Source organism: Pogoniulus pusillus, chromosome 35, assembly GCF_015220805.1.
Source record: "Pogoniulus pusillus isolate bPogPus1 chromosome 35, bPogPus1.pri, whole genome shotgun sequence".
NCBI classification, from domain to species: Eukaryota; Metazoa; Chordata; class Aves; order Piciformes; family Lybiidae; genus Pogoniulus; species Pogoniulus pusillus.
The window spans coordinates 7042966-7065860 of record NC_087298.1 but is presented as its reverse complement, the minus strand read 5'-3'; the positions used below and the strand labels follow the sequence as shown (position 1 = coordinate 7065860).

The 22895-nt window shown below is 56.2% G+C and overlaps 4 protein-coding genes across 11 annotated transcripts in view; all 4 read right to left on the bottom strand.

Moving 5' to 3' along the window:
- Positions 1-286: 286 nt before the first annotated feature.
- ST6GALNAC6 (ST6 N-acetylgalactosaminide alpha-2,6-sialyltransferase 6) lies at positions 287-4650 on the bottom strand. 3 transcript variants are annotated; one of them, XM_064171124.1, is made up of 7 exons: positions 4412-4650; positions 3804-3944; positions 2822-2886; positions 2500-2679; positions 1895-2292; positions 1589-1696; positions 287-1508 (listed from the first exon to the last, which is right to left on the bottom strand). In XM_064171124.1, exons 3-7 carry the CDS (start codon positions 2834-2836, stop codon positions 1319-1321), a joined length of 891 nt encoding a protein of 296 aa, XP_064027194.1. In that variant the 5' UTR covers positions 2837-2886; positions 3804-3944; positions 4412-4650; the 3' UTR covers positions 287-1318. The 3 variants fall into 3 exon arrangements, with proteins under 3 accessions (XP_064027194.1, XP_064027196.1, XP_064027195.1); XM_064171126.1 differs by lacking the exon at positions 4412-4650 and adding an exon at positions 4168-4333; XM_064171125.1 differs by lacking the exon at positions 4412-4650 and having other exon boundaries at positions 3804-4108.
- A 1235-nt stretch (positions 4651-5885) lies between these two features.
- Positions 5886-9591, bottom strand: ST6GALNAC4 (ST6 N-acetylgalactosaminide alpha-2,6-sialyltransferase 4). Of its 3 annotated transcripts, none has more exons than XM_064171129.1 (6): positions 8721-9591; positions 7804-7880; positions 7169-7339; positions 6595-7007; positions 6356-6463; positions 5886-6272 (listed from the first exon to the last, which is right to left on the bottom strand). In XM_064171129.1, the coding sequence occupies exons 2-6, from the start codon at positions 7813-7815 to the stop codon at positions 6083-6085; spliced, it is 894 nt and encodes a 297-aa protein (XP_064027199.1). In that variant the 5' UTR covers positions 7816-7880; positions 8721-9591; the 3' UTR covers positions 5886-6082. The 3 variants fall into 3 exon arrangements, with proteins under 3 accessions (XP_064027199.1, XP_064027197.1, XP_064027198.1); XM_064171127.1 differs by lacking the exon at positions 8721-9591 and adding an exon at positions 8058-8306; XM_064171128.1 differs by lacking the exon at positions 8721-9591 and adding an exon at positions 8181-8305.
- Positions 9592-9685: 94 nt separating this feature from the next.
- Positions 9686-12716, bottom strand: DPM2 (dolichyl-phosphate mannosyltransferase subunit 2, regulatory). Its single transcript, XM_064171130.1, has 4 exons — positions 12611-12716; positions 12011-12100; positions 10939-11041; positions 9686-10648 (listed from the first exon to the last, which is right to left on the bottom strand). Exons 1-4 carry the CDS (start codon positions 12611-12613, stop codon positions 10590-10592), a joined length of 255 nt encoding a protein of 84 aa, XP_064027200.1. The 5' UTR covers positions 12614-12716; the 3' UTR covers positions 9686-10589.
- Positions 12717-14377: 1661 nt separating this feature from the next.
- The window catches only part of EEIG1 (estrogen-induced osteoclastogenesis regulator 1), a 39173-nt gene continuing 30655 nt past the window's right edge, over positions 14378-22895 (bottom strand). For all 4 annotated transcript variants that reach the window (XM_064171652.1, XM_064171651.1, XM_064171650.1 and 1 more), the window contains exons 8-12: positions 22448-22552; positions 21994-22183; positions 21696-21817; positions 20555-20624; positions 14378-19677 (exon numbers count right to left, since the gene is read on the bottom strand). In XM_064171652.1, the coding sequence (XP_064027722.1) occupies positions 19632-19677; positions 20555-20624; positions 21696-21817; positions 21994-22183; positions 22448-22552 (533 nt within the window). In that variant the 3' untranslated portion in view covers positions 14378-19631. The remainder of the gene's footprint in view (positions 19678-20554; positions 20625-21695; positions 21818-21993; positions 22184-22447; positions 22553-22895) is intronic.

Here is a 22895-nt window from a genome sequence, read left to right as displayed (position 1 = left end):
CAATAGACCCTGCCTCAATGTCCCTTGATCCCAGCACAGACGGCCAGGGGTGAAATGAGCTGGGAAGGCCTCAGGTGCCACCTACTCCAGCTTGGTCACCCCACTGATGGGTATGTGCCCAACCTGAATACTCTGGAACTCTTTCCACAGCCTCCCATGTGCCCTGGCCCACACTGCTGTAGGATGGGGGTTCCAAGTTGCCCAAGAGCTCAAGGGGATCCCAATTTCCTGACAGCACCAGCAGCATCCACTGCCCAGCCCCAAAAAAGCAGCTTGGAGCCAGGGCTCAAGGCAACAGACTGCAGCAATATTTATTCCTGTACAAACCATTACAAAATGCAGGTGACCCATGGCTGCTCCCAGTACTGAGTCCCCCAAAGCCCCAGACACAAGGGGGACATGCCATAGGCTGGGGTAAAGGGAGGGCTCAGCACCCAAACACACCAGACTTAGCTGTTTTTCCAAAGCACACTTTGTCAACACTGAGAAATCAACAATAAAATTCAGGGTCAGGGTGCCAAGGGGCACTGCTACCCCCTCACTCCCTGCTACATGCCCACTGCTGAATAGTTTTTAAGTGGTTAATAAACGATGAGGACCCAGGCACAGGCTGCTGGCAGCCCCTTCATTAGGAGAACGAGCAGCCTCAGCTCTCTTGGTCGGCTGGGAAATGCAAATACAAACCCTGGGAACAGAAGCAGGGAGGACAAAAACAAAGAGCCCCTTGAAGTCCCTCAACCCCCATTGCTCAGTTAGAAAAGGTTTTGGCAGTGTGCGTGTGGGGCGCAGTGCTGCTGGGAAGGGGCTGGGTGGTTCTGGGGTGCTGGAGCACTGTCACCTCTGAGGGGTCCCACCGAGAACTGTGGGCTCTGCTGAGGGAAGATGCCTGCGGACCAGGACTGGGATACTGGGGGTGGCAGAGGAGGGCTGAGCCCTAAGAAGGGGCTTCTCCGCCCAGGAGGTTGAGGAAAACAGTCTCTGTGATGGCCCCAAAAGTGATGCAACAAGGGAGTCTGACACCTCCTATGTACTCACAGAGGCTGCAACATGATCGAACCAGAATTAGGCAGGATCTCACCCCCATGCTTCCCTCCCATGGAATGGGGAGGTGACACCCCAAACCCTGCACTCACCATCTGGTTTCCCTCAAAACCCAACACATCTCAGGTGCAAGGAGCCAATGTGCACAACAGTGGTGGTCCTCTGGGAAGCACCCAGTGGCACTCCAATGCTTGGCTCCCTCCACTCCCAGGGGGATGCAGGGAACTCCAATCCATCCTAGCTTCAGGAATCCACCCAGCTGCAGGGAGGGCACCCCCTAGGACCAGGTAGGGTGGGAGAAGGTGATGTTGTAGAGGCTGGCCCAGCTGGCGAAGACCCGCTTCTCGGTGATGAAGCGGTGGTGGTTGCCCTTGCGGCTCCGCTCATTGTGGATGTAGGTTGTGCACTCATCAGGGCCCTTTGGCTCGTAGTAGTGGTAGGGCAGGCGGCGGGGTGGGGGCCGGCGGCTGCAGGGGAGAGGAAAAGCCTAAGGTGAGCTCCACGGTGAGGCTAGAGGCCCAGGCTGGGAGCTTGGGGATCTCTTTACCCGCAGTAGTTCGGTGGCACCATGCCATAGACGTGGACAGCATCACAGAGCTCCACTGCAATCACCATGGTGAACCAGCCAGTGCTGAGCCATGAGTGTGACTTCTCTCTGGTGGGGAGAGAGATGGATAGGAGGAAGGAGATGAGGTGATGCGGGTGACAAAACCTTCCTCTAGGATCCCAAACCTGCTCCAGGAACCCCCAGTCCAGTGCTACAGCCCAACCCATAGAGTGTCTGCGAGAGCCAGCTCTGCCTTGGGGACCTGGAATAAAGAGGGACACAGTGCAGGAGGTGGCTCTGAGGTACCTGTCCTTCCCTGTCTCTCCCCGAAACAGGTCATCAAACTGCTTCATGCGGCCAGGGGAGACGACATAGGCTGTCATGTTGGGGAAGGAGGCGCTGACACGCTGGATGATTTTCAGAAGGCTCTTCTGCATCTTGGCAGGTGGCCCCCAGAAGATGAAGATGGTCTCTGGGGTCTTGTTGACAAATTCCTGGGGCCTCTTGAGGACACGATAGAGGCTGGAGTGGGCCACCACACGGAAGCTGGTCTTGTTGCCCACGTCAACCTCATAGCCCGTGGTGGGAGCATCGTTCATGCGGATGGTGCACTCAGCTCCGTCGATGGCTGTGCCCAGGTGGGTGCCCAGAAGGTGGCTGGAGCTGGTTATGATAGCACACTGGTGGCAGTGCGCAGTCAGGGTCTGGCGATGACAAGTGCTGTGAGGAGGTGACTCTTGGTGTCACCACAACTCAGCAGGGAGGGATGTAGCTGGGACAGAGGACAGGGCACTGCTCTCCCCTGCAGAGCCACTGTCCCACTGCAGGGGATGACATGATTTGGCTGGATGGCAGCAGAGGGCCAGATCCTGCACCCACATTCAGGCCGGACCCCGCTGCCCAGCTCATACCTTGTTCCCACAGACGGGCAGGTACCCGCTTTTCACCCCCCACTTCTTGAGGTCAGGGGGCCGGCGGGCTCTGCCCCGCAGACGGCTGTAGGGGAAGACCTCGCTGCCACTGCCAGAGCTGTAGATGATCAGCAACATGATCAGGGCAAAGAGGACTCCCAGGGCGGCGGCACGCTGGCTCTGCAGGCAGGGGGAGAGCATCAGCTGCTGCCCCACCCCTTGGGTGTCACCATCCAGCCCCTCTCCCTGTAACATTCACAGCAGGATGCCCAGTGCGCCCAGGGAGATGCTGCTGTCCCCAGAGTGATGCCCTGGTACTCACCGTGCTGCCACTCATGTCTCTGTACCAGCCTCAGTGTGCAGCAATTGCCAGTGTCCAGCAAGCACCTGCAAGGCATGAGGTCATCTCTAGTGCTGTGCCCTCGTCACTACACTTGGGCTCTTGTCAGCTCAGTGGAAATATGGGATGAGCTGCTTGGCTATGCTGGAGCAGAGCCCCGCAGGGTGAGTGCCCAGCTGGACTCTGAGTCCCCCTTTCAGGGGGAGGACAAACTCCTGGCACTGGTGCAGGGAAGAGAAGCACTGAGGGTGGAGCCTGGGTGAGCTCTGCTGTGCGAGAAGCCAAACCTGTCCGTGGCTCATGACTGGGAGTTCCCTATGACGGCTGGGTTCCTGGAGGGGATTATCCCCACCGGCGGGGCCAAAGCTGCTCAGATCCCCGGGGTCAGGGAGGGTAAACCTGCCACTCGTGCAGTGAAATCCCATTAAAACAACCAGCCTGGGCCGAAGGGAGAAGAACCAAGACAGGCCCAACTCACCTCACATGTGGGCTCAAATCCAGACAGAGCTGGCAGGGACCCCTCCAGTCCTGGGAGTCCAAGGCATGTGGAGGTGCACAGCCCTGGGGGCTCTCAGAAATGGGCTGACTCAATTCATTTTTCAGCCCTTGTGAGTGAGCCACGGCTGCTTCTGGAGCACTCAGAGCAATTAAATGAAGAAAAATGAAGCCTCTTTACTAATTGTCAAGGCTGGGGTGGGGCATGGGATGGAAAATTATGCAGCAGCCCGGGCTCAAATTCCAGGAGGACTGGGAACCTCAAAGGGCTCTCGGGGCCGGTGTCGATGCCCGAGAAGGTGCCAGCCTGCCCGGGGAGGGAAGGCAGTAGCCTGGTGTGTTGGAGCGACGGGGCCCCACCGCGCATTGGCCGGGCAGCAGCACCGGGCGCCGAGCCGGGACTCCCTCTCCTGCATACGGGTTTGCTCCTTCCATAGCGCTCGGGCCATGGGGACCCCACGGACTTTACCTGGGCTGGAGGGGTCTCATCTGCGGCGGGCAGCGCGGCGGGGTCCGTCATCTCCTTCTGTGCCCCCTGCGTCCCGCGAGGGGCTGTCGGGCCCCTCCGGCGAGCACCGTCATGGCGGGGCCGGGGGTTCACATCGTTGCTCTGGCGGGGAAGGGCTGATCCAAACCCGCTCGCCGACGGCTCCCCAAGTCCCCGCGCCCACCCACCTGCCGGCGTTTCCCTAGTCCCGGATGCAAACCCTCCTGCATCCCGGGAAGTGAATGCGCGCCCCCGGGCTGCAAACCTCCTCCACTCTTACGTACACATCCAACCCCACCTCGCCATGCAACCGCCTCCCCCCCGGCTCCCGCGGTGCAGCACTCACCCATCCCGCGGTGCAGCTCCCGCCCAGCCTCTCTTCCAGCGCCAGCCCTTCCCCCGCAGCCCTGCTTTGCCGGAACCGGGCAGGCCCGAGCCTGGCGGCGCCCAGGCGTGGGTGAATGGGCCCTTTCCCCGCGCATCAGCACCGTCCGCGCACACCCCTCCCACCCCAAATCCACCATGCACCGGAGCAGCGCGGCAGGGGCCGCTTCTCCGGCCCATCACGGTGCTGTTCCACCCCCCCGCACCGGTTAAGCGGGCCCAGAGGGGCCGCGCCAGGTCCAAAGACCCCTCCGCTGTCAGTTGCGACGATGCCGACGCCGATGTCGCTGCCGGTGCCGCCGCCCGGACGGGTTTGCGCCGCGGGGCGCCTAGCACCGCCTGCCCGTGGACTGGGATCGCCGCGGGGGTCCTAGCGCCGCCCGCCAAGGATGGGATATGCCGCGGGAATTCTAGCGCCGCCCGCTCCGAAACAGCCCTGATCTGTCGCCCACTCCCTGAGGCACCGCTGTGGCAGCCGTGGGGAGGAAGGGATGGGGGGAAGGTGGCAGCGCTGCCCACGGATGCCTGGAGCAGCACGTGGTGCCTGGCCTCCTGTCAGACTCAGGGGCACATTTTTGTGATGCCACTGCCTCCCTCGAGATGGCTGAGCGGCCCGGGGCCCCTCTCTGGGGGGTTTCATGGGATGAGGAGGGAGCTCCAGCACTGGCAGGTACCTCCTGGCACGTTTTCAGAGGGATTTCGGCTCAGCTCTGCTAGTGATGCCCTTCCCTAGCTGAGGCTGTCAGCCGCAGCACCCGGCAAAGAGCTCCATGGAGCTGTCTGTTCACACTCGCCTCTCCTGTCCACAGCCCCAGGCTCCAGCCGACTTGCTCCTCGCTGGACCCCAGCACTCAGCTTTAGCGGGGAGTGAGCATGGCTCCCTCTGCTCTTCAGCCTTACCCCTGGTCCTCCAGATACAGCCAGGCTCACCTAAAGGCAAGGCCTCTGTTACGGGTTCAAAGAGCTGCTATGGCCACTCCATGCAGCCCTGCTCATGGTTGTGCATGTGTCTGTGGCATGCCCCATCTCTCCAGGGACACTGGCAGCTGTTCTGCCTATGACCTGGTGGCACTGTGCCCAGTGGGGATAAGGATCACCCCTGACCCAGCACAAAATCCACACCCGGCCAGTGCCCATGCTGTGGAATTGTGACTGCTAGTTCCCAAATGATCTCAGCTTTCGGCATCCTTCTCCACACTCAGGCTCAGCTCTACCCTCCCCGGCACCTCCCCCTCTTATTTATAGCCTGTCAGGGAAGCAGGACCAGCTGCTCTTCCGTCCCCGCGTCCCACAGAACAAGGGGCACAGCATGGGGCACCAGCAAGTTAAAAAACACTTTTAATGGCCATGTTTGCTTTGGTCTGAATCCAAGGGCACTTGTGAGAAGGCAACTCAGACCTCCCGAGGCACACATGGGCCCTGGGCTTCCTGCACCCCATACCCTGTGCCAGGTCGCAGGGCAAGGACCACAGTGAAGCTCAATTCCTGGAAGAGGCACTGGCTTGTGGCCATGGTGAGGCTGAGCTCAGTGTCACACTGGAGCCCAGCAGCACAAATGTTTCATCCTGCATTAAATATTCATGCCAATAGAGCGGGCAGAAAACCTTCATGGTCACCTTGGGTCCATCTGGGCAGGCATTCGGAGATGATGGGGTTCTGTGGGTCAGTTAATGACCCCTCTGCACTGACAGGGGAGGTGCAAGCCCACTCACAAGCTGGGGAAACCAGCCCTGTGCCATTGTGGAGATGGAGACTCCCTGCGCCAGGGCTTGTCAAAAAGCTTTCCACCGTGGCACTGGCAGAGCCAAGACAAGTCACTGTGGGATGAGAGCCACCCTGCCACTGGGGTTCCCCTGCCTCACCCCATGGCTCACACCCTACCCCCCTGCCCAGGATGGGTGGGAAAAGACGATGTGCTTCCTCTTGGCCCAGCGGGAGAAGATGGCTTTCTCAGTGATGAAGCGGTGCCCAGCACGGCGGGCTCGCTCGTGCATCAGGTACATCTTGCACTCATCCAGTCGGCCCTTCTCAAAATAGTGGTAGGGCACGCTCGTGTGGTTCTTCTCCCTGGCAGAAGGTGATGGGGTGAGCATAGGGCTTGGTGAGACACTGGACCACCTCGTGGCTGCCCCTGCCACCCCGTAACGCACCTGCAGTAGCTGTCACTGACCATGCCAAACACAGAGATCTGCTCACACAGCTCCATGGCCAAGATCATGGTGAACCAGCCTGTGCTCAGGAAGGAGCCAGACTTTATCCTGCAAAGCATCACAGCCATGCTGCACAGGGTGGCACAGCACTGCTGCCATCCTAGCCAGGCTGTGGGTGCCTGAGGGGACAGGTGCTACAGTGGGGGTCCCAATAGGAGCTCCTTGGGAGGCAGGGATACCTGTTCTTCCCTGTCTCGTTTTGGAAGATGTCGTCACAATACATCATCTTCTCCTCGGTCAGCGTGTAGATCTGCAGGTGGGGGTACATCCCCACCACCTTCAGCAGCACTTGGTAGGTTGACCCTGCCTTCTCCCGGTTCATTTTCTTCGCTGGCCCCCAGATGATGTAGAGGATTTCTTGGGATTGCTGGAAGAAGTAGGGCTGGTTCTTCAGCAGCAGCGGGACGCTGGTGTGTGACACCACCCGGATGGTGCTCCGGGCCCCCACATCCTCCTCGTAGCCGGCAGTGGGGGCATGGTTCATGCGCAGGACACACTCCTGCTCGTCAATGGCCTGTCCCAGGTGCGAGCCCAGCATCTGCCCTGAGCTTGACACAATGGCACAGTGGCGGCACAGCGCTCGCTGCAGCGGCTGTAGGGAGATGTACGTCAGCCATCGGCTCCTCATCCCCTCCCGCAGCAGCTGTACGCACTGCAGCCCCTCAGCCCTTCCTTAGTGAAAGGGAAACTGAGGCACGCGTGGGTCGAGCTGCCCCACCAGCCCCAGCACTGCCCCATGCCCACCACACACACCTTCCCATCAGGAACACGGCTGTACCCCTGAAAGCTGAGGATACTGGATGCCGTGGGGCTGTCCCACTGCCCCGGGACCTGGCAGCAGGGCCACAGGCAGGTGTGGAAACACAGCAGGACGTACAACACAGCCCCCACCGCCACGCACACCATCAAGAGGAACAGCCGGGCCTGGAAGCAGAGCAGGAAGGTAACGCCGGGCCTGGCCATGTGCACGAGCCCCGTCTCGGACACCAGGGGCCCCGTATCAGGCACCGGTGGCTCCGTGCTGCATGCTAACGCGCCCACTGAGATGGGGCATCTGAGGATGCCAGTGGTCGGTCCCACGTGGTATGCTGGTGGCACTGTGGGGACATGTGGCACAGGCAGTCGCTCAAAGGGAGGTGCTGGGTCGTACTGGCCGGGGTGCAGCTGGGACTGCCGGTGCCGGTGTCTCGCTCACTTCCTGCCGGGGCCACGGTCCCGGTGTTCCGTGGTGCCCGCGGGGACCAGCGGACGCTTGCCTGCGCTCTCCTCAGCACCTCTGTCGGGGTAAGCGGTCCCCCGATGTTGGCCGAGGTTCCCCCGGGCCCTAGCTCGCCCATACCCGCTGGGGCCCCGCTCCCTCCTCCCTCCTCCTCCCGGTGGCTACTCACCAGCGTCTTCATCCTCGGAGAGCTAACGGGTCGCCCGGCGGAGTCCGGGGGTCACCCGGCGGGCGGGGGCTCGCACCCTGCACACAGAGCGGGCTGAGCAGTGGCACCAATGAGTGCAGCAGAGGGGACCCACGAAGGTGGACCCCCTCGTCCCCCGGGCCCCAAAGCCAAGTGTCCTCCTCACATGACTCGCTCCAGCCCCCACCCCCGCCCCGGGGCCAAGACCTCCCCAGAATCCCCCCCGGGGCCAGGACCTCTCCATGCACTCCCAAGCTCCGGGCCCCTCGGGGTCTCCCCTTGGCCCCGTCCCGCCTCGAGGTCCCGCGGGTGCAGCTCCCCTTCCTTCCTCCGGAATGGGCGGCCCCGTGGAGCGGTACCTCCGGTGCTCGGTACCAGCCCCACTCAGCGCGCCGGGAGCCCCCACGGCCGCCGCCGCCGGCGGGTCCCGCATCCCGGCCTGCCGGCACCGTGCTGGGGCTGCGGGGCGGAGCCGAACGGACACGCCGGGACCGGGACCGGACCGCCCCTGCCCGCCCCGCCTCGCCCGGCCCCGGCTCCTGCGAGGCAGCGCCCGTAGCGCGCCAATGCCTGCCTGTGCCTCCGGGGCGGGCGCGGAGTCTCGACCCCGGTACCGCTGCACCAGGACAGATCTCGATGCCCACTCTGTGTTCTGTGGCCGGACAACCTGGTACCAGCCTTGACACCCTCTCCATGTGTCTCTGTACCGATTCCAGCATCGATCCCGTATGCCCTGGTACTGACCCTGACTCCTGTCTCTTCCCAGCACTCACCCTCTGCACCCAGGACTGACTCCAGCACCCATTTCTCTCCACACCTCCTGCTCTGCCTTCTCAGGCACCCACTCTCAGCCTGGGCACCCCATGACCCTTCCCTGTGTCCCAGAGCCCCTCTCTCACCTTGGTGCACCACTATCTCCAACTGTGCTGGATGCAGGTGAGCTCAGGTGTGGTGAGGACAATCCTGAAGCCACGATCCAAAATGTTCCCGGAGTGGGTGGCAGACAGGCCTCTTGGTACCCTACTCGTTGTCTGATGACGCTGGGAGACAGCCCCTTATGGCAGGGCCAAACTACAGAGCATCCACTAGGAATGCCCCCAGAGCAAACCGCCTGCTGTCCACTTGCCCAGTGAGAGGTACTGGACTTTCATTTTCTCTCACTGCTGACAAAGAAATATGAGAAGTAACCTTGAAGCTGGTCCCAAGGTTGTCCCCCACAGGCTTCAAGTGGGAGGAGAGGTGACAGGGGCACAGCTGAGTCTGTGGGGCACACTTGGGAGTTTCTCAGAGACCTGAGTACATTCCCCCCACACATACACCTTTTGCTGCCCCAGCTCAAACCCACCTTCACAGGCTGGGCTGAGACATGTCTATCTATCAGCAAGGAACTGGGAATGGAAATGAGATTCCTCACTGGGAGAAGGAGCAGCAGCAAGAGACTGGCCAAGGGAAAATGAGTGGATGGAGGTACTTGGCCTGAGGAGGGGAACAGCAACAGGCAAGCACAACATAGCACAGCCAGGGAGCATCCGCAAGAATCTCACTCAGGATGCCCCAAGCCACCACCATCACCTCCAGTACGATAGAAGATAATAGGATCTGCTGCTGCCTGTGGGGGGAAGTTCACAGGACATGTGGGAAGGGTCAGAGTGCCCCAAAACTGCTCTGTTGCTGGAGACAACCCAAGCCCTCAGCACAGCAGGGCCTGCACAACATGGGGTACACCCAGCCAGGTTCTCTCTGGCACTTTGCTGCCCTCAGCATGACCTTCCCCAGCACGGCTCTGAGCACTGCCAGGAGCACACAGCAGAAACTGTTTTGGCAGGTCAGTATCATCCCCTTGGCACAGAGGAAGGACAGGGACTGAGGCCTTGTGGACTTTTATTGAGGGTTATCCCACTTGTTGTGGTCTGTGGGAGCTAAAAGGACACTATGGCTTGGGGCAGCAGCTGCTGCCAGGAGAAGAAACCCCACAGGCGAAGGACAAAGCACCACCACACCTGCCCGTTTAGCCTCAGCCCAGCTGCCGTGCAGAGCCTTGTCTGGGTGCAGGAACTCAGTCAGCAGTTGACAGCTGGGATGGCAACCGCACCCTGAATACTTCCTTGTGACCGAGGGCATCTCACCACACCTCAGCTGCACGACTGCAAGAGGGGACACAGAGGGCAGTGGCGGGCACGGTTTCTGCTGCCTCTGCACAACCAGCCTCACAGAGGTCCCTCTTCAGGAATGTAGGAGCCCAACAGTACCATGGTTAGCCCTTCCAGCAGGCCAATGGGGAATGCAAGCCTGCCTTTCCCTAGCCCGAAGTCTTTCCTCCAAAACATCAAACCATTTTAAAAACCCCACATACCACATGTCAACACCAGAAAAAAACACAGAAGGAACAAGCTGCTGGACAGGGCAAGAGCAGAGGGGAAGGACTATCCAGAGTGAGCAACGGGCAGGACTCAGGGCTCTGGACCCCAATGACTCCTTCAGCCAGTGTGGACCAAAGCGCAACTGGTACGGGAGCCCCAGTTGGGAAGCAGGCCCCTCACAGTGGGGCTCTGACCCCTCTTGCAAGGAGCTCCAGAGGTCAGTTTTGCTTCCCTTTGGTCAGTAAGTTGTGAACTACAGGTGGCTGCTTCTCTGGAGGAAGGAATGTGGGAGAACACAGCTGTCTCAGTGCCAAGTGCTCTGGAGCAGGCATCTGCCCACTGCTGCCAGCAAAGTCTTTTCCTGGCTACAACGCTGCAGAGTGGGCACCTTCTTGTCTCAGCTGGGCTTCAGTCCGACTTCTTGGCAGGTTTCCTGCTCTTCCACATGATGACCAATATAAAAACACCTATCATGAGAGCAAAAACGAATTCAGCCAGAAAACTTCCAATTATGGGCACTTTTAAAACACACTGTAGTGAGAAAGAACCTCGGCAGGGCAAGCAAGAAACAAATGCACTGCCCAGAGGCTCCAACAGCCAAAGTTACACATGAACACAACCCCTGTGCCAAGCTATGCTGCAGCAGCAGCCACAGAGGGCATGTTATGAGTGTCACACGTTAGCTAAACCCCTAGCAGCCCTCTTCTCTCTTCCTAATTTAGAAGCTTCTAATTAGAATCACAGAACTAACACTCACCTATAAATAGAAGTAGCAGCAGCCCAGCTACCACAGGGATGATAACTGCATACTCCCTGGGCAAGAAGTACTGGTGGATGCCATGGTCACTGTCAATGAAGGGCTGCAGGAGACAGAGAGAGACATCAGGAGTGAGGTAAATGCCCAACACCTGCATCTTCGTGGTTTTGAAAGCGGGGCATAAATACCAGGTGTGAGAGGCAGCTGATAAAAGGGTGTCCAGACCTGCACCTGGCTCAGCCCACAAACGCAGGGACGTGGCAGCAAAGGCTTGAGTGTTCATCAGACAGGAGATGACTACAGGAGCCAGCACAGGGGTCCCGAACCCCCTAGTTGGGCACGGCTGCTGGCTGCTGAAGACAGCAAACCCCTGGACGCTGCCTTGTGGAAGGAAGCAGCCGATAGCGGCTCTGCCTCAGGGCGATGCCGCCAGGATGTGTCAGCAGAGGCCAGTGGCAGCTTCTGGACGCTAGAGGGCAGTGTAGGGACTCCCACGCAGCCCCGAGCTTCGAAGGGAAGCTGCCTGCAGTTCAGGCAGTAGCCCTGGCCTCTCATACTTGGAGATTTCACAAGGAGACGCTTCTCTGCAGGACGAAAACCATTAATGATCCCAGCTGATGTGTCCCCAAAAGTGGGCAAGCAATTAGGCTCACAGTCACTTTTTCAGAGCTCTGTATTCCTAAAGCTCCTCTCCCTACCAGGCACCAGATGTGATAAAGAGTAGTGCCTTTTCATGTTTCCTTCTAGTGTCTAGAGGACTGCAAATGTGAACATCAATGACAGCACCTCCAGAACAATGAGGTTTCAGCCGAGCCTTGAATCTGGCACCAGCTGGGTCACTATGTCTGAGAGCAGCAAGGGTAGGCAGCATGATCAGTGCTTGGTATTGCACAGGCACATCCAGGAGGTGCAACGGCTGTGCCAGCAAACACAAGAAGCTCTGCCCTTACGTTTTTAACCAGGCAGCTGGCAGGGCACACGGGCACACAGGCACACCGGCACCTGAACAAAACCCAGGCGAACACCTGAGCATGAGGGGACTGCAAACAGAATGGCCAGAGAAGACCCATACCAGTATGATGATCCAGAGAGTGTAATATACGAAGAGGACAAGGCTAAAGGCAACCAAGCCAAATCCAACCACCTGGTCTGTTGCTGTGGCCTGCAAAGGGAGAGAGATTCAGAGTAGGATTCACACGCTGTGGCACCTGGGCAGAAAACTGAAGGGGCTCCTGCTGTTCGCTCAGCCCCAGATTACATGGCGAAGTGTTGAGGGTCTGCAGCCCGAAGGGCAGAGGAGAGCCTCTGCAGCACCGCGAGGTCTGCGGGGAGAGAGCTGGACCCTGCTGCTGGGAGCGCACTCGGAGCTCCCGTCGGCCGCGCCAGACCACACCGCCGCAGCTCTGGCCCGGTCGTCCCAAGCACCGACACCCGCTAGCACCGACGCTACCCCGAGAAGGCCTCAGGAGGCAGCCGGGGCCCAGCTCCCCATCCACGGGCAGGCAGCCAGGCAGCCACACGCTGGCTCCCGGCCGTGATTCAGCCCAAGCCCAGGCGGACCCTCCACGTTAAGGGGACGAGCAAGGGACAAGTTGGAGGGACCCAGGATGGCGGAGCCAGGCCTGTCCCCTGCTCCCGGCACCCCGGAGCGGGGCACACCGACCCCACTCACCATGGCGACCAGCAGCCCGTCCTCTCCGCCAGCGCGGCTGTTCCGGGAGAGGCACCAATCAGAGCGCCGCGCTCCAACGCCGCCCGCCCCGCGGCCAGCAGCAGCCAATCAGCGGCGGCAGCCTCGCCCCGCGGTGCTGCGGGCGGCGCAGGCGCGGCTGGCCCGGAGCATGGCGGCAGGGGCAGGCCCGGAGCGGCACTCGGCCGAGCCCAGCCCCGCCGGCGGCGGCTCCGGCCCGGCGCAACACGGCTGCGGCTGCCCGGGGCTGCGCCGAGCCGCGCTAACCTCCGCTGGGGAAGGGAGAGGGCGGCCGCTGCAGCTCTAGGGCCCGCCTTTGGGGTAGAGATTTGCAGAGGGAAGGCAAGGCCGGATGGGAGCTGATCGAGCAGCCAGAAACAGCCTTTGTGGATGGGCTGTGTTAGAGGCCCCTGGCTGCCCGCCCTCCGGCAGGCGCGGTCACGGCCGGCAGAGAGCACCGTAGGCTCTATGCCGGCAGCTCCCTGTCCCTGCCTCACCCACAGCTCTTGAGGTCTTTTTCCAGCTTGCAGCAAGCTCGTCCTGCAGGGCAAGCTGAGCAGTGAAGCTGCTGACCATTACCAGCAGTGTGCCCAGGTGGCCAAGAGAGCCAATGGCATCCTGGCCTGGATCAGGAGCAGTGTGGCCAGCAGGACAAGGGAGGTTATTCTGCCCCTGTACTCAGCACTGCTCAGGCCACACTTTGAGTGCTGTGTCCAGTTCAGAGCTCAATTCAAGAGAGATGTTGAGATACTGGAATGTGTCCAGGGAAGGGCAACAAAGCTGGTGAGGGGGCAGGAGAGCAACCCTTTGAGGAGAGGCTGAGGGAGCTGGGGGTGTGCAGCCTGCAGCAGAGGAGGCTCAGGGCAGAGCTCATTGCTGTCTACAACTACTTCAGGGGAGGCTGTAGCCAGGACTCCACCCTTTTCTCCCAGGCAGGCACCAACAGAAGTAGAGGACAGAGTCTCAAGTTGTGCCAGGGGAGGTCTAGGCTGGATGTTAGGAGGAAGTTCTTGCCAGAGAGAGTGATTGGCATTGGAATGGGCTGCCCAGGGAGGTGGTGGAGTTGCTGTCTCTGAAGGTGTTCAAGAAAAGCCTGGATAGAGCACTTAGTGCCATGGTCTGGTTGACTGGATAGGGCTGGGTGAGAGGTTGGACTGGATGATCTTGGAGATCTCTTCCAGCCTCATTGATTCCATGAAGCTCTTTGAGAACACATTCCTCTGCCTTTGGTGCTGTCACCTGGTGACAAGAGAGAATGGTCTTTCACAGCACGTGCTCTGGCTTCATCTGCCACCTGAAGTCTATGAGTGCTGATGAGGTTACTCACCTTGAATGCAGCCAGCTCAAAACTAGCTCCAATGGCCCAGATACTTGGATCTCAGCCAATCCTATACAGACGTAGCCAAGGGGAAGGGCAGACCTTGCATGGCAGGGGGCAGGAGGAGGTTAAAGCACAGGCTGAGCCAGAACACCGTTTATGGGAACCCTAGCTGGTGCCCATACCTCGTGCCACCCCCCCTCCCCCTGGCTGCAGATTGTGTGGTGCTGCCAGCTCCCCTCTCCAGCCCTTCTGGCTGCAGAAAGGCTGGCAGGGATCTTTGCTCCCCGCTGCCAAGAAAATCCTAGAAGGCAAAGCCAAATCCTAGCCCCGAGCCCTGCAAGACCAGCAGGTCCCATCTCACTCCTTCTGCTCCCTTAGCAGATACCGAAACACATTTAAACCACGAAACAAAGCACAAAGAATCAGTGTGAAGTACCAAAAAACCCTTTATTTTTCCCCCCAAAACCATAACAACATTTGACATTATATTGATTTCCTCATATATGTTATTTCTCTACGTTAGGAACCAGATACAGAAAATACAAACACGATCTGTTGAATCAAAGACGGCACAGCATTCCGTTAGAAAAAGAAACAAAAAAACCCCCCAAAACTAGAGGAGAGCAAGATAAAAAACGGTGAAAAATAGTCATTCCCTCCAGCCCAAACTTTCCAAGTATCATCATCATCATCATGAAAATAGAGCAGTGGAAGTAGCTTCTCTTTCTATACGCACTTCTGCTTTTAAGGAAAAAAAGTTAGATTTATCTTTAGCTTTTCAAAAGTAAAAAAAAAAAAAAAAAAAAAGGTTAAACTATCTTTTCAAGCAACTTTGGAAGTTTGCATAGACCCATTCCCTTTCCAAAAATACCAGCCATCTCTCTATAGACTCTGATACAAATCTCGAGTGCGTGCCGCAGCCCAGCTCAGTTCGCTTGCAGGAAAATAAACCGCCGTCCCCCTTCCCCCCCAAAAACAGGGGCTCTGCTTTCTGCCTGCGTTCGAGGCAAGTCGCCAGGCTCAGCCACGCCTCTCGCTCACAGCTTCAGCCAGATTCCGTTTTTCCTTTCCCAGGTGTCCACGTCCGCTCCCTCCCCGCAGGGCAGGGGCAAAGCGACGCGGAGCTGTGGCGGGCGTCAGGCTGGGATGGTGCGGGTGGGCTGACAGACGACACAGCTCTCAGGAGGGAAGCGGGAGGGGGCTGGGGGGTGGAACTTGCGTTCGTTATCCCCCACCGAGTGACGAAGTGGCTTTGTAAGGACAAACATCTGCGACCAGGCAGTGTTTGCAGGAACTCGCCCCTGAGGACCAGCCTTGTCCAGAGGGCTCAGTCACCGGAGCAAGAACTCGCTCAGGTAGAGACTAGGGCGGGGGCAGGAGGGGCAGAGAGTGAATTTGCAGCTCCTGGGTAAGGCAGGGAGAAGGGGAGCGGGGACCCCTCTCCGGGAGGGGGCTTTCACCTAGGTGCTCTAGCGTACCTGGAATGAGGTTTTCCCAGAGGTTCACAACGGCGTGTGCAGGGTCCAGCCGCACAGCCACCAGTTTAAAAAGAAACAGCAACGACAAAATAAATTAAAAGTCAACCCCTCCTACTAAGATGAGAACCAAACAGGTATTTGTCAGGTCTGGGCCTGGCTCGGAACCCTCTGAAAATGGGAGCAGACATTTCCAAGGGCTTGCTGACTTTCTGCGGGGGGCAAAGCGATGTGGCAGTGCAGGGGGAGAGATCACACACGTCTGCTGCCCGTCGCACCGAGGGTCAGGACAGCAGAAAGGCCCCCATTTAAAGTGCCAACCATGCCAAAGAAGAAGGAGGAGGAGCAATGTTCCTCTCTCCCTTTTCCCATCACAATTTCCAACTGAAACCCACCTCCTTCACCAGGTCACAACCAAGCCTATTCTTTTGGACATTCACTCAGTTTATACTGGTTTAAAAAACAAAGTTAGTAGAAAAGTTACACTGAATGTCCCAACTCTTTGCAATGGGCTTCCACCAACTGAAAGTCCAGAAACTGGGAGAGCAGAGCCCACACGTTCCACCTGGCCCTGAGCTAGAGCAGAGAGCCAGCTCTGCTCTGCAGGGTCAGCCAGGCATGAGCAGCTCTGCTCGCCCGCATCAGAGGCCCCGGGGACACAGAGTCTTGCCAATAAATGCCTTTTAACTTGCTTAAGCCACCTCTGAATCCTTTGAGAAGGGGAACAATCTAGGAAAGAAAGTCTCCCCCTCAGCCCCCCCAGGAATAAAATATCAATGAAACAATAATGAAGAAGTTGAAGTAACTCCAGCCTGCTGGGTTTACAACAAAAAAAAACCAAACAAAATGTATTCAACGAACTTCACGACAGAAGGAAAAAAAACTAAACACAACAAACCCCAAAGGAAAGCAGCCAATGGTCTGGGTCTGGAAACTGATTCACTTAAATGTACTGAGTCCGACAAGGAACAGATGGCAGCGATGCCACAAGGGAGAAAGTGCTCACCAGACACAGCTGCCCGAGAGGCGGCAGTAAGTCCGTGGGGCAAGGACCCCACTTCCATCACCACCATCTCCTGTGCCCAGCACTGGCCAGGGACCACTGGGCATCACTTGTGATGGACGAGCAGCAGGGCTCTGGGTGGGATTTAGAAACGGGAACAGACTGCTGCTTCCTCCCTCTGGGTCTGCTGTGTCTGGGTGCTCCAGCCCTGGCCGTGCTGTGCCAGGCTTGAAAGGCCAGGGCTGCTCTCTGATTCACAACGAGGAGTAGGAGAGCCAAAAGGCTACATAAAGACCAAGATCTGTGGAATCAACAATAACATGGAGACAAGAAAGAGATACCCTATGGGACAGAGCTATCAAAAACACAAGCAGTGATGTGCCAAGCCACTCGAAGAGAAGCAAGCCAGAGACATGCCCAGGTCGGCCACAGCTACTTGATAGAGCAGGTTACACCTTTGCCAGCCTGGGAAGATGAGACCAGCCTTCTGAAAAGCTCAGATGCCTCTCTTGCTTCGCTGGGAAGAGATCCCTCCCTTCTCCCACTAGGGATTTCGTGACAGGCTGCGCTGCCAGTGCCTTGGAGCAGCTGACTCTTGCCAATGGGAGCCCAGAAGTAAGCCTCGAGCTCCCAACTGCTCTGACAGTGACTGTCATTGTTTTTCATGGGAACAGAAGCAAAGTAGAAGTAGTGAGCCGAGTTTTGGCCTCTTTCCTGGTTTGTTTTTTTGCTCCTTTCAAGTCCTAGTTGGACCCAGTTTCCTGAGAGTCTTCAGTGGCCCACAGAGAGCTGCAGACACTCTGTACTGGGGAGCAGCCTGACTCTTGTGGCCATCTACAGTCAGGGCAGGGACACTCACTGCTGTCTGAGCCTGCTTCTGCCCTCACTCTGACCTGAGCGGAGGGGTCAGGCCAGGCCTGGCTTTCTGGCAGAACCCCAGGGAGAGAGAAAAGGGAGCAGTTCTCCCTTTCCTGCAGACACACAGCATCCTAGGAACAGGGCAGGATGCTGACCAGCCTGCTAGCGAGTGCCAAACCTACCCAGACTGAATTTAGAAGAGATCACCATTAAAAAACACCACCGAGTGTAAAAGAGCTTTTGTTCTAGACAAACTCAAAAGACCCAATGCTTCTTCCCAACACTAAACCAAAGCAAGGTGTTATCTGTAGCTCCTTCTTATCATAATCCAAATTTAATTTCCTTTAAAGGGAAACAGTGAAAGAGATCTGCAACCTACAGGTGGTCTGTCCAAATACAGAAAGAAACCTCTTGACTCAAAGAGAGAAACCATCGCAACAGAGGAAGCAGTTGTATAGCTTTGCCACGCTGCCTAGCACTGTCCTCATGCAGCCAACATGAGTTAGCAGGGCAAGAAAGAAAATAAAATCTATAAACCATGGCCCTTTCATTCCTTGTTTCTCATTCTGCCCAATTCCCTTTTCCAGTAGCTCATCTGCATGCATTCTGGCCACAGAGACCATAATCAATCCTTTTTTTCCCTCCCTCTCCTTTAAGGAAAAGGCTTTACAAGAACCAAGGATTTGGACACCAATGTGACCAGTTACAAGTCTTTTCCTTGCTGAGTGTGTGCCTGTGCCTGCACACGTGTGTCAGGAGGGCATGTTCCCAGCCATGCCCAGGATCATGCCACTGCTCAAGTGCTTGGCCACTGAGTGCTACTACAGTACACTGGCAAAAGAGGAAAGGGCACCTCACAGAAGTAGCTTATAGGCTGGGAGTCCCTGTACAGGAAGGGCTGCAAGCACAGCCTGCTGACAGCCCAGGGCAGGACTCTGCCTGGATCCTTGTTTGAAACTCAGCTGCCAGGAGAATCTCTAAGTGGGAGCTGAAAGGGACCAACATCTCTGCCACACACTGCAAAGAAGAGGCAGCTGAAGTGTCATCAAACAACTGCAGAAACCAAACCCAAAGAACAACATTTGAAAGATCAACCAGAAAACAGTTTGAAGCCTTGTCAGAAGAGTTCACTTGCCACAGAGCAGGTAAGAGCAGCTGCTGTGGCTAATGCACCAGAAAACACCCATTCTGCCTCTGAAGGCAGGGACAGTGGCTTCTCCCCAGCCCCAGAAGGAATCAGCTCAGGCACAGATCCCTGCTGACAGGGCAACAAAGGCTAGCCAACACCAATCCCCTTACTGGCCCAGGCCAGGAGAGGCAATTTTTAACCATTGCCACAACAGAATGACCACCACAGCCAACCGCATCCTGCTCTGGCCCAGGGGAGGGCTATCAGAGAACCAGATTATTTCACAGTCCAAGAAGGGCAGCAGAGCCCTTCCTGAGCCAAAAAGGAAAACAACAACCCACCCAAACAAAAAAAAAAAAAAAAAGAGGCTTTGTATTCCAAGCTCCACCAGTGACCATTTGCTGAATCAGTCCAGCAAACAGGGAGAACGCTTCTGGAACAGCAGGTAGAAGCCCCTTCCAGGTAAAATCTGGAACCTCTAAAGTGCTCCTGCTAATGCTAACAGGTGAACGCTGCCCTTCCATGCCCAGCAGTGGAAGGGTGTAATGCAGTTAGTGGTACAACAGCACTAGCAGTTAACCATTGATCAGCTCCCACTTGCATTGTGGTAGTCTTCTGAAACACACTTTTGGGAGCTATTTCCTATGAGAAGAGGATGTCTGGGGATTTGAGGGTGAGGAAGGTGAAGTGCACACCATAGCATACCTTGTTCAGTTAAACCGTTGCCTTGGAAGGTGATATTCCCTTGCAGAGTCAATGGAATAAAGCATCCTGCAAGTGGCCATTTCACTGTGTCACCAACAAGCAGCTCTTGGTTTGGTTAGAATGGTTCCCCCTCCCCCAGTGGTTTGAAGAGTTCACAGTGGTATAAACCCAATGTTCTGGGGAGATAGAAGCTGAGAAGTCCCCTGTTGCAAGTGAATGGGTGCAGAGTGGGATGAAGATGAGCAACATCCTCTAGGACATCTTGTGTCCAATCAGAAACAGGGGGAAGGCAGGCACTGGAAGAATTGGGAAGCAGAGAAGGGAAATGCCAACACAGGGAAAGTGCATGATCTGGAGTGGTCTCAGAGTAGTTCTGCAGTGCAAACATATGGGGAGGGGCATGGAGAAATCCCTTCTGGAATGCTGGATGATGAGAGGTAAAGGTTGGCATCCATGTGGCAGCGGACTGGGTAGGGGGCCTGTTTCCAGCAGCTCTACCCTGTTCTTCACATTTAGTGGGTTTCAATCACCACTGGCTCGTAAACTCCAGATGAGACCCTGGGGAGGCAGAGAGGAGGAAGATGAGCAAGCCAGGTTGCTTTCCTCAGTCACTTAGAGCAAGCAAGTCCTTACTCAGACCTCTCCACTGGGAACCACCTCCCTCTAACCCCACACAAAACACTGGAAATACCAAGGCAGTGTGGCAAGAAGTCAGCCCTCCTAATACAAACCAGGCAGCTACGTGGCAAGCTAAGCCTAGAGCTCTTGAAAGAGTTGGCTCTAACACATGAATCCTTCTGAAGGACAGAGTAAAAGGAGGAGTATTCTGAGCAAGGAGCCAGTGTTCTTGGCTTTGCTAGGCTCCCCATTTTGTCACTAGCTTGACAGACCTTTACATCACCATTATTACTTTTCTCTTGTTGTTAACCTCAAAAGGTTCTATAAAGGCTCAAACACAACTAGCCAAAACACTGTACTAAGAGCTACTGTGGCAGGAAGACGGTTTAGTTGTTTAAAAGTCTTTTATGAAAGAACAAGCCCTCACGGATGGTGGAGGGGGGACAATAAACCCGAATGCTGCTGTTCTGCTGCAGGCCAGCAGGAGGCAAAGCTCTCTGCCTTCAGCTGGGCACAGGAGCAAACAGGAACCAACTTCTACCATTTTGTCCTTCCACTCCTTACTTCTGTTCTTGAATCCAATGACTAGGATCATGTTATCTCTCTGAGCTCCTGCTGAGAGCTGCATTCGTATTCCAGTGCAGCTGTAGCCTGTCACCAAAGGGATCCCAGGGGTATAAATGTGGGAAGAACACCACTATGTAGCAAATGATGTTGAGAAATGTCTCCTGTAGCAAAAGGTGAAAGTTTCTTGGGTACAAAGAGCTAACTAAGCTCTCTGGAGCCCTTCTGTCTGCCAGCCTTTCAGGAAGCCTACCTGTTTCCCAGCTGAATACCACTCAATGTAGTTGTTCCATCTCTGCTCACAAACAATCTCAGGTTACTGTCTGCAGATAGAAAAGGAAGACATCAAAATCCAGAACCACTGAGGGCTGCCAGGTGCTCCCCTCCCAGGTGCACTACACAGTGCTCAGCACGGGAACAAGCATGTTTCTGTCAATGCAGGTGCCTGCTTTCTGGGGTTCCACAATAACAGAGCCTCATGTACAAATCACCCACACCATTAAGCTTTGGAAGAGTAGATGCAGAGAAATTAATTCAGTGGTACCCCACCAGCTGCTTCTTTTAAGGCAATTCCATTGATGCAAGCTCTTGGTGAGCTTAAACTCATTCGAACAGATGAGCTGTGAGGCTTCCTGCTGCTTCTGTACGCTAAGAGAAGAGGAGACTCAGCCTGTTCTGCTGGTGGGAGGTGGCTACATTGAGTCTAGTTTTAACCCATGCTGAGTGAGGTGCACATCCCCACAGGACAAGAGTGTTGCCATGAGCAACCATCTATGTGAGTAACAGTAAACTCTAGAATAACAAACCTGGCTCAAGTTTATAACTGATCAAAAAACCCCAATTAGATGAACAAAAAATTATTTGTAAGCTAAATCAGAAAACAAATGCAGGAATATTCTTTGTTTTCTTTAACAGATGCTGTGACTGCAATGGAGAAGACCCCTCCTCAGCTCCTCAGACCTGACCACCAGCACATTGGGACCCATCTTTCTTCAGAGACTCGATTTTTACCCTCCAGTTGTGCTCTCTGGCTTTAATGAACACCCTTGGGCTGACCCTGGCTGAAGGCCACCAGAGCAGCACAGACTGCTGATGTAACTAATTTCCACTGCACTGAGGAATCAGTATTTTTCTGCTCTCACCCTGTGCATTTGAGCTACTGTCCAACCTCTGCTGTGGGGTGCAGAACAGCTGCAAGTGCTGTTTGCTAATGGATGTGCAGCTTTCAAATCCATGTGGTTTGTTTATCTACCAGAGGAACACCTAGCAAGCGCTGAAAGCAAACTGCTGTCAAAAGGGGAAGGGAGCCCATAGCAGGTCAGATCTGACTGTGAAAGCCTGGCAGCCTTGCTAAAGGATCAGTCAACAGCTCCCTTTGAGACTCCTCCTCTCACCTTCAGTATTGCTGACATCTGTGAAGTCCTGACTCTGCATTATTTTTTCCACTATGTCATCAGCATCGATCCTGGTGTCATCCACTCGGGTTGGGTGACTCTCCACCGTATCCTTTTTCCTCCTGAGGAGAGAAAATAAAGGGAAACCTTTTCAAGATGCAGACTTTCATATACTGTCCTGCTTCTCTTGGCAAGAGCCACTTGCCAAAAGCAGCTACAATCCAATCTACTGCTGCATTAAGACAAAGGATTCTGTCTTGCCCTGCCAGAGCAGAGGCTTTGCTCTACTGTTGCTTACCGGGAAGGTCTATCCATCAGAAGGGCTGGTCTAGGGGGGCGAGGTGGCTTCTCCGGCTTGTGGTCCCGCTCCCCCTCGGGACACTCCACCGTCATGCTGAGCCCTCCGGACGCACTGCTGCTGGTGGAGGTGTTCCGGCGGTGCGTCAGGTCGGACATGCTCGAGGAGCGGGAGTGCTCCGTGCTGTAACCTGCAAACGTGGGCTGGTTACAGACCAGACCTTCCCCCCTGCCCTGCACCACAGGCAGCCTGGGCAGCTTCACACCAGCATTTCTGCTCCCAGATACAGAGGTTTAAATGTACACCTATGAGCTCGTCTGTAGAGACTGAACAGGAGGTTGATGTTACAGAGCAAGGTGAGAGAGGCAGCTGCAAATCACTCTCCCAAGAGCCTGATGTAGGAATGTGAATGGAGGAGGCCAATGCTGGCAGAGCTGCCTGCATCAATAGTTACCAGAGATCTTGGACTGCTGGCTGGCGTAGCTGGAGTTCCGTGAGTGCCCCGAGTGGAAGACTTCCTCTGGGCTGGACAGGTTCTGATCTGGTTCTTCTGGGACACCTGCCAAAGAACAACAGAGCACTCTGTAACTGTAACCAAGCCAGAATATTGCCCACCAATCCCCTTGGACTGGAGGCCGATTTTGGGATGCTAGAATCTGCAAAGGGCAAGTCTGCTGGCAGAGCCCTGCTGTTCAGACAAGCAGCTGGAGAGTAGGGAAGACAACAATGAGCTTCTCTGTCAAATTTATCACTCATTCAAGCATCCAACACATGAATTTCTAAGCACCTCTGGAAGCTTGAAGGATCTAGAAAGACAGGTGGTATCTGAAGCTGTTCATAGTTAAATGCAGTAAGATAAGACAAAGAAAGCATCAGATGGCTACTGGCAGTACAGTAGTACA